The sequence below is a fragment of the Acartia tonsa genome, chromosome 7 (genome assembly GCF_053477335.1).
Source record: "Acartia tonsa isolate MP-2025a chromosome 7, ASM5347733v1, whole genome shotgun sequence".
Classification (NCBI taxonomy): Eukaryota; Metazoa; Arthropoda; class Copepoda; order Calanoida; family Acartiidae; genus Acartia; species Acartia tonsa.
Genome location: NC_137266.1, coordinates 16,377,439 through 16,387,355, shown reverse-complemented (window position 1 = coordinate 16,387,355; position 9,917 = coordinate 16,377,439). Strand labels below are relative to the sequence as shown.

Below are 9,917 nucleotides of genomic sequence, written 5' to 3'. Positions count from 1 at the left end.
ATCCATTGATATTCTATAGAACCATTTTGTGTTTAGTATTATATCTTTTAAATGATACCTATATCCCTGGTATGCCTATAGTGCACTTGGATTTTGGCTCGGACTATCAGCACTCAATGTTCTCGACGCTGCCTTGTTCTCAGTAAACTTTGTATTTCAAAAATATTTGAAATAGAACATTAGATAGTTCAAAAATGTGTTCAATGTTTAAAATTACTTCGATCCCATGGTGATGACATTGGTTGGCAGGGAACATGAGGGTTAAGACAATGGCAGATAAATTGATTTAAATCTCTAATAATGATACAGAAATTATTCTATGTAGATTAAAATTAGTGGTTAAAACATTTGGACAATCAACTTAATAAAACAACCTACTAAAATTCAATAAAAGTCCCCAAAGTTGTTAAGCCAACGATTAAGAAAACGTTATTATAAAATTTTAGGGACTAGTGTAATAAACAGCCCAATGTCACCTCCCTACCCTTGACAATAAACTGTTTTTACTCTGTTTCCCAAATTTTATAACAATGTTATGTTATTCGTTGAGTACTTTTATTAAAATTAGATTGGTTGGTTTTAAACTAGTCGTGTCTAATTTTTCAACTATCAATCTTATCTACAGAAGGGGTAGTTTTGTTTATCATCATTGGGAACGTAAATAAATTTTAGAATTAGGGATGCTCAGAATTTAAATAAAATTGATTAAAATGAATTTGAAGGTGCATTGTACATAGAAACCCTAATATAAACGGGCGGTCAAACGGATGGACTGGCATTGTGATTTACATAGCATCTTCATCACTATAAAAGTAGTTCATAAAATTAGGATAAAATTTTGTATTTATTTTTAAAATTAAGAAACATATTTTATTTTTATTATTTTCATACAATACATCACCAGAATTAACAATAACTATGTCACAATTAAAAACAAACTTTTATAATTGCTTTTTATTGATATGTAATTCATTTAACAAACTATTTTCGTACAATGTACATCAAAACTAGGACAACTTTTGTCCATTATTAGATTAGCAATACCAAAATACTTTATATTTAACTACAGAACAACATGCTGTCTTGCATTACTAAACGGATGCGCTCCTAGCATCTAGGGTCTCTATGTTTATTGGGATAGGGAAAAAAAGAAATGTTTCTTAAACAACCCGAAGACTTAAATATATAAACATTAAATAGCTAAAAACAATACCTGGACCTAAGTGAAGCTTACATAAAATGGAGAACTTAAAAATACTACTATGGGGTACAAATAAACACAAAAATTAGAGTAGTTTCTGTATTAATAAGAAAGGCATTTTTACAGTTTAATAATTTTTACTTTTGATTGTTTTTACAGAAAGTTTTATTCAAATTCTCAGTAAACTTATTTAAATTCAATTATCCATTCTACCAACAATACTATCCAATTGGGTTTTCAGTTGTTGAGTGGTTCGCTTCAGAAATTTCATCTAAAATCAGATTTTCAAATTATTATAGTTTAAGTTAAATTTTAAACAAAATATATATACATAAATCTAAATTGTAATATAACTTGTTGCTACTTGTTACCCAATTCTAATCTAAAATCTTAATGTTGAATATTTTAAAAGCTTGTACAATATTAGTTTGTAAACCCCAATGAAAGTTTCTTAAAAGACCCCATAGTTTTTAATCCGAAAAAATAGAAGAAAGAGTGTATAAATGCAGGGAGTAAGGGAGGGAACAATAGATCGAATATTTAATTTTTAAGAGTCTCAGACTTTGGGTACTGGCCCTAAGGAAATGTGCAAGAATTCAGCAGGTTCTGCCTGACTTTGGGTACTAGCGCATGAATGCTCTGCTAACTAGCTGAGTAAGTTTTGAATATAGAAGACAGAAAAATTTTTAATTAGATGGCTGGTTTTAACAAATATTTTTCCCAGCAAAATGTCATTTCATGTACAGAAACTCTACTGTGATATTTATGTATTAAACAATCTAAGAACCCCTTGAATTAAGGTGGCATTTAAAAATATATTTAAAGGGTTGAAAAAGTTCTAAACACGATTTTTCTAGTGATTAATTACAGAATATTACTACATTGTGATGTACTGGTAATTTAATTTTCAAGTAAATGAATTTTGTTCTTAATTATATTACCATGATCTCTTTAAAATTTTCTGGATAAATTTGGTTTTCATTGCTTTTAAAAGAAAACTCTTATGTTGAATTAATTGCCCATTGTCCCCTCCCTTACTCCCTTGTATAAACGTTTAAGGGTAAGTATATTTACATGTCCAATGTCCCCTGCCTCCCTATTAAATATTATTACCTCTTCTTGGTGTCGAGCTTTCAGCAACTCATGTTGTTCCTTTGTTTCTAAAGTAATAAAAAAGCATCATCAATCTAAATAATTGTAATTATCGAACTTCAACAAGGATGACTAAATTCATAAAAGCAAAGAACTTAAATTAATGAAAGGATGTGTGTTTCAGATTATAGTTTTGTATCAAGCAGAGAAATTTTAAAATATTAATCTAAGCGGGGTTTGATAACATTATTTGATTCAAATAATATGGTGGTTTCTCTAAAAGTACCTAATGAGCACCGAAACCCATTTGAAATAAGAGAGGGAAACTCTAAGAAAAATTATTATATTACCATGAACTTGCATTTCATTTGAAGCTTTTAATTCATCTCTAACCATCCTTAGTTCCTCTACTTCCTAGTAATAAATAGTAATAGTAATAAATAAATTTCAAATTCAAATTAATGTAAAAATCACGAAACCTTTCATTGAAGTTTAATTTTGCTGAAAGTTAAATAAACAGTGAAAGAAAATATAGCTACTTTGGCGGTTGTTCAAGAGTAAGGCTTTAATTTTGATAGATTTGATTTTTTTTTTCATCAAAATTTATCAAGTATACATACCTTTTCTAACTTTTGCATTATTTCTTTCTTTTCTAAACCACATTGTTCTGCCTTTACAGCCTGAACATGAAAAATATTTCAGAATTCTTATTCTAAAAGAAATAGTTTTGGATCTTTTGAAAAAGATCAATCTCGTTTAAAATTATAATCTCATTTTAAATTGCATTAAATGAATATTAAGGCATCTCACTTTCATAAATGAATATTAAGGCATTTCACTTTCAGCTTCGCAGGTAAAAAAAACCTTAATCCATTACAAGACATTTCTAATGCTTCCGGTAAAAGTATAAATAATTCTGACCAGCATTTTTAGAGATATTTAGCTTCAGACAAAAATCCTCACTACTTTTTCCTATGAAAGGATTATGATAAAATCTACCTGTCTAATACCAAAATCCAGGCTAGTTTCATACAGGGTTTTAGCTGCGTGCAGGGTCATTCGAAATTCATCTCGTATCCTTTTACAAAATTTACCTTTCAATTTTTTTAATAAAAATATAAATCCATGTATAAAAAGCATGATGACGGATCACTAATTAATTCTAAAAGATATTTTGCTATTATAAAAAAAATTTAATACTAAAAGTCTGAAAATAAAAATAATTTTTCTGTAATTTTCATTGCTAAATCATACCATTGGGAAATGGAACCATCGTAGGTTTCTAATTGGAATTTTTATATAAATAATTATTCTTTATCAAATTAATTTGATAAAATAGTAAGTTGTATGTCTAGAAATCTCGTAAACGGCTCTTCCGTCTTGTCTACAATTCGTTGAGTTACATAAAATTAACCCTAGGCTTGTTTTAGGCTCTTTAACAGAGGAATGGGGTAGTTCAACTCCCCACAAAAGATTTTACCCTAAAAAAATTGTACCCGCCCTCAAATTTCCATATGCAACAAAACTACTGGAGGGTAGGGGCAGAGCCACTGGTATACTTTATGGTGTTAATGAAAACCTTTCATAAAACTGGGACAAAAACAAACAAATGAATCATTAAAAAGGGAAAATAAAATCATACTGTAGGTTCAAATACACAAAAGTGTATATTTTTCTTATTATAGGCATTTTTGATATACAAAAAAAATCTAAAAAAGGTTTCAAACACCCATAACTACATAAGTAATAAAAAGTAAAGCATAGAATTGTGGAAAAAGCGGATAGGTGAGAGAAATCCTCACAAAAAAAATACAGAAATTTATCTTATATTGAAACTAAGTAAATCACATTTTCCCCATAAAAAAATTTCCTTAAAAATAAACGTTAAAAAGAGAATACACAAAAATCTCTACAAAAAATCAAGTTGTAGTCAAGAAAATGTCGTGATTTCCAAATACAAAATTGACGTACAGATAGAATTATAAAGCAACTTTTCTAATAAAAGTTTTTTTTAGACCATTGTATTTTGAAAGAAAAGTAAAGAAATGTGAGGCCCTTGTATAAGTTTTATAAGTTTGATAGTGGTATCAATTAGAAATAAAACTTTAGAACAATTTAGAGACATCAACATTATAATTAGGACATTTTTGTTCAAAACTAATGATGCTGACTTTTTAAAAAAATGTTGTTTTATTTCTAAAATTCCAAGCTTAATCTTTAACTTAACAATTTTAAGCCGCCGATAACTTTCATAATTACAGTTTTCCGTCCATTAAACAACAATCCACAGCTACTTCTATCATCCTACATACGAATAAGCACAATCTGTACCATTTTTGTACCACTTTTGATTCCTGTGACGTCATACAAATAAGGGAGATAAGAGGAGTAGTACTAAAGAAAAATCCTAAAAAGTAGATGGAGAATACCTCATTTTTATGACGTTACAGGAATCAAAAGTGGTACAGATTGGGCTTTGTCCCTACATACATATAATACAAGATTTTGCTAGATTTCCTTGAGGACAAAACATGCAAGAATTTTGGGGAAAATAAATAAGGTAGCCGTGTGTAAGACTTGCCGAAACCTAAAATTTAAAGTCGTTTGGGTTCTTTCAAATTTAGTTTGTAAAGAGGAATTGTAAATTGGGATATTTGCCTCAGGTTTTCGGACTTTCAGCTCATTTTTAAAATTGTAAAAGGTAGATTTTCCAGAGGCTCACAAGCGGTTGTCGTATGGCTGCCGAGAATTGAAATTTATTTCCAATTCCTTGTCCTATCCCTGTTGTTTACAAAGCTGTCACACCGACATCATAATACTCTTGACTTTTTAATTCATGTTTTCATAATTTCATAAATAGGTTAATTATACTAAACTTTTATGCAGCATTTTGCCTACCATTCTTATAATTAATTGATCATTTTGCTTTTTTTCCTGGTAAAATCATTTTCATCAATTTTGACTTAAGATTTTAAAAATATAAGGCTCTGCTACAGCTGGTGATTGTAAAAAATGTGGATTGTGGAAACAGAAAAATGAAAAGAAAAAAAACAGGGTCCATCTAAAAAAAATATGATTAGATCAGCTGCGAGGGATAAACTATGATGAAATAGAAAACCATAGTTTATAAATGTATATATGTAGCCCTGAAAGGTTAGGGCATCCCAGATATATATCTTGCAAGGGTTACGCATAAAGAACCCACCCCCCCCCCCCTTTTATTTTATTCATTTTTAAATAAGAGGTAATGGGGGAGAGGGGGGGTTGTTTCTGTGCATGCTAGGCACATTGAGGGAATGCCCCAGAACTTTTTTTGCTCAGAAATATAGAATGTTTTTTTCTATAAAGTTTTGAAAATATATGTAATGCAGTTTATTTGATTTATAGACCCAAAACTTATTAGGAAATAAGAGGGAATGGGGGAGGGGGGGGGGTTGTTTCTCTGCATGTTAGGCACATTGAGGGAAAGCCCCAGAACTTTTTTTGTCCAGTATTAGAAATTTTATTTTTTTCTATAAAGTTTTGAAAATGTATGTAATGCAGTTCATTTGATTTGTATACCCAAAACTCAGAAAAAGATTGTTTTATTAGGAAATTACCAGAAATAATTTTGAAATTGCTTTATTTTTAAGGCAGATTCACTTAAAGTGCATAGTCGAGCAAAGCAAACCGCCCCTCTATTTTGAAGTTTAAATTAAGGCGAAGGTTTCAGTTTTTGTTTTTTTATTTAATACATTAGGTCAGTTAAGGTTCGGGCTTCGCAGATTTAGGTCCCAAGAGTTAGAGCATTCGTAAAAAATAAGGAATTAGATAAAACAATATTTTCTATGAAAAAAAATAAGGTGGGAGGGGGGTCAGTTCTCGCCAGTCACTGAGAGGGAAAGAAAATTTTTATATTTTTATTGTGCATAATTGCAATTATTGTTTTATAGAATAACTTATTGACGGTGTTTTTGGAATGCAAATATTACCGAGGAAAAGAATCTGCAACTTTTATGCACACTTTTTGCTTAATGCAGAAAATGCAAATTTAAAGAAATGCCCTGAATTGTTACCATTGATTTTGTACAAATTTGGTGGTGTAGAAAAATATAATAATTCTATTAAAATTCCCATGTAATATTAATCAAAGCATGCTCTATCCTAAAAGATTTACAGTTAGAGGAGGGGGGGGTATTGGACAGTCAATAACACTGGTACCCAACGATCATAACTACTTTATCATAGTCGTTGGAACAGGCCTTTGGGTATTTTTAGTGGATATTGATTGGTTTGTTCTAGTATTATTCAATTTTCTAACCAGTAACTTTTTTCTACAGCATGGGTAATTTTGTATATTATCATCGCAACACCTAAATATTTACAAATTTGAAAGGTAAAATGTTTATTCCTGAGAAGTAGAAGACCTCTTTCCATACAGGTGAGGCAGGTTTGTCTGATTAGTTCCTCAAAACATTGAGAGTATAATTCTCTTCGTACCTGCAATCAAAACAAGAACATATTTAATTAATTATTCAGACAATTTAATATGTTTCATGTTTCAAGTATAACATTTTGAAGGCACTTTATAATTCGAAATGTTAGTATGTTCGACAGTCAAGTACTTTTAGGGAGAAGATAAATTTTCTCTGCTGGTATTCAAGATATATGGCGGGATTTCCTTTAGCAATGAGCATCCAGTATATAATTTTCTTGGTCCTTCAGTGATGTCAAAAACAAAGTAAAGAAACAAAGAAATATATGTCTGTGATTTTTTCCTATAAATCTACCCTTATTTTAATTAATTTGTTTGTATGTCTATTAATAATTATTCTGGTGCTTCGCTACTTAGGGATCATAGCACATTCAAAAAGTGGACTTATTTGATCTCACATTGATCTAAGTAATAAAACAAATGACAAAATTCCTTTCCAAAATTTTCATGTGAAATAAATGAGGTAGAATAAGTGATATAGGAGAGAAACTTTTTGTAGCTTTTACCTGACAGATTCCATGGTCTCTGGCTGATAATTGACTGAGCTTTTGATTCAACTGTGTACTAAAATAGAGAATTAATACAATAAATTACCAATTAAATGCTCCCTCCCCCATCCTTGAAAAAGATGGATGCTAATATCTAGTAAAGAAACAAAAAAATGTATAGACAAACGGACGAAGTTAGTTACAAAGCAGATTTTCAGTTGCTATAAAAAAAATGAGAGAATTTGTAACGGCCAACAGACCAAGAAAATTATATACTGGATGCTAAATAGCAGAGGAACTATTCATCAAGAATTTCATCTGACTATCTTAACTAGAATCCATAACAATCCTATCCTGTTATATAAAGTTGGAAGGTTTTCTTTGTGTGAAGCTTAAGATTTCAGTAACTACTGGACTCATTCTTCTTTCATTGAAAGCTCCATATAGGACCTGGGATGGTTTTAGGCTATTTTGTTTTTATATTTAAGTCTTAGGATGGTTTTATGCAAGTTTTGTTCCCCTTTTAAATACAGGGCCCCTAGATGCTAGGGGTGCAACCGCTAGTTTCTTAAAAAGCATTACAGACTTACCGACAGAAAAACGGTCAAAGCCCATAAAGTAGCCTTGATACTAAAAAAGACAATTGCAATTCAATACAGAATATGTTACCTGGTATAAATAGCATTATCTCTGCTGACAGGATCTAAATTAACTCTACATTCCCATTCTACTCCGTCATCTTCCTCCCAAACCTGACGTATTAAACACAATAAATATTACAGACACACCATCCAATACAGAATTTGGCATTTTTTCCTTTTTTTTATATTAAAACCATTTATCAGCATATGAAATGAACAACTATATAACTAACTGACAAGCAAAAAATATAATTAAGCAAATAATTTTTACCCTTTTTTGGTGCAAGTGATATTTTATAATAAATGCTTTTTAGAAATGATAAGTACTGGTCCTTATTCAGCGCAAATATATTGGATTGTGGAATGTAATTTTATGAAATAAAATAGTTTATGGACAGTTTCAAATCAAAGAGTAGCTGAGTTTTTAAATGTTTATTATTGAGTTTAACAATATGTGACGTTGAAAGATCATTTATTTAAATTTTTGCTTTCATAACTTTACTAAATATGCCTAAAATCAAACATTAATTTGGAAAAAATAAAATAGTTTACCTTCGGAGGAAAAAGATCATTTAATGTATGTTCATCTATTGTGAAGTTTTTAGATATATTTGCACTAACCCTAAAGTACAGGAAATTTATTAGCTGTTATATGTAATTTATTTTATACATATGTATATAAAAATGTTCATTTGTGTATACAAAAAAAAAGAATAAAAACGATAAAGAACTGAATTTTAAATAGGTTTGACATAAGTTCCAGGTTTTTTAATTCACAATGTCAGTCCGTCCGTCTGTCAGTCACGAAGTAGGGGAAATGTGATTTTCTCGGTTCCTATTAAAGATAGACAGCTGAAATTTTTAGTGAAGATTCCTTTCACATATGCCCATCTAATCTATAATTTGTTTTGTCTGTCTGTCAGTTATTTGGGGTGCTAGATCGATTCCTAGATTTTCATGTTTTCACAATTTTTTTATCTCAACTCATTTTCAAGAAAGAGAGCTGTAATTTTTAGGGGTTGTTTAATTTTACATTTTACATAATTCCACGAAGTTTTTTTAATAATTGTCTATTTATTGGGGTGCTGGATCGATTCCTAGATTTTTAGGTTTTTGTGATTTTTCAGGATTGATGGCTGTAATTTTCAGGGGTTATTTAATTTTACATTTTACATATTTCCATCAAGTTTCATTAAGATTTGTCTATCAATTGCGGTGCTAGATTGATTCCTAGATTTTTAAGATTTTGTGTTTGTAAAGGTTGCGTGATTTTAAAGGTTTGATGATTTCCCTATTTTACCAAGATTAATGTTCATATGATGACACTGCTCTAAAGTAATTTTTTCCTGATATCCATTCATAATTTTGAGCTTCGCTACTTATGGATGTTGTCATCCTTGTTTTTTTGGCTAATGTAGGTTTTCATTCAAATTATAGGGGTGCACCCGCTAGTTTTAGAATGAAATAAATCTTATTCGTATTGAACGTTTTTTTTTCATAACACATTTTTAAATATGATATTTTCTTCATTAAACAAAAGTAAGAATCTAAAAAATTTAAACTTAAATAAATAAAAATATTATGTTTATTGCATTAGACAGGAACACCTAATTTTATATTTATATAGGTCGATCTACCTAATACTTTCTTACCTAGTAGGTTTATCATATTTGAGAAGAGAAAAAGATGTCTGTTCTGGAGCGTCTGTTTCTACTTCAAAAACACTCATACTGAAAAATTATTATAAATATAAGATCTAGGAAACTGCTTATTTTTATCTGCTATTTAGATATTTAGCTGGGTGGGTGTGTTTGTCCGCTTATATCCCGTAAACGGCTGCACAAATTGTAAAAAAATCAGGGATGTTTAGAGCAGATTTTGTCACCCTAGAACATAAATGTTCCTCTAGTAAAATGGCATAATCTCTCCCTAAAACATTTTTTTAATAATTGCGTGGGGTTTACCAACGAACCTCTTGTTTGGACGAAACCCCTAAAAGTCTAAGTATGTAAATAATATAC

At 30.0% G+C, this 9,917-nt stretch overlaps 1 protein-coding gene across 1 annotated transcript; it reads right to left on the bottom strand.

Annotated features, from left to right (window-relative positions):
- Nucleotides 1-836: 836 nt before the first annotated feature.
- Nucleotides 837-9,671, bottom strand: LOC145324156 (axonemal dynein light intermediate polypeptide 1-like). The gene is made up of 10 exons (XM_080166782.1): nt 9,549-9,671; nt 8,449-8,518; nt 7,925-8,007; nt 7,274-7,331; nt 6,686-6,772; nt 3,293-3,373; nt 2,914-2,973; nt 2,644-2,707; nt 2,315-2,361; nt 837-1,472 (listed from the first exon to the last, which is right to left on the bottom strand). The coding sequence occupies exons 1-10, from the start codon at nt 9,623-9,625 to the stop codon at nt 1,398-1,400; spliced, it is 702 nt and encodes a 233-aa protein (XP_080022908.1). The 5' UTR covers nt 9,626-9,671; the 3' UTR covers nt 837-1,397.
- Between the last annotated feature and the right edge of the window lie 246 nt (nt 9,672-9,917).

What these genes read in the sequence shown, in the direction of transcription:
- LOC145324156 (XM_080166782.1), bottom strand. Translation starts at nt 9,625, where the DNA reads ATGAGTGTTTTTGAAGTAGAAACAGACGCTCCAGAACAGACATCTTTT. An exon ending in TAATGCAAAAGTTAGAAAAG is followed by an intron (nt 2,708 to 2,913) that starts GTATGTATACTT and finishes ATTTATTACTAG; the next exon opens with GAAGTAGAGGAACTAAGGAT. An exon ending in AAGCTCGACACCAAGAAGAG is followed by an intron (nt 1,473 to 2,314) that starts GTAATAATATTT and finishes ATCTGATTTTAG; the next exon opens with ATGAAATTTCTGAAGCGAAC.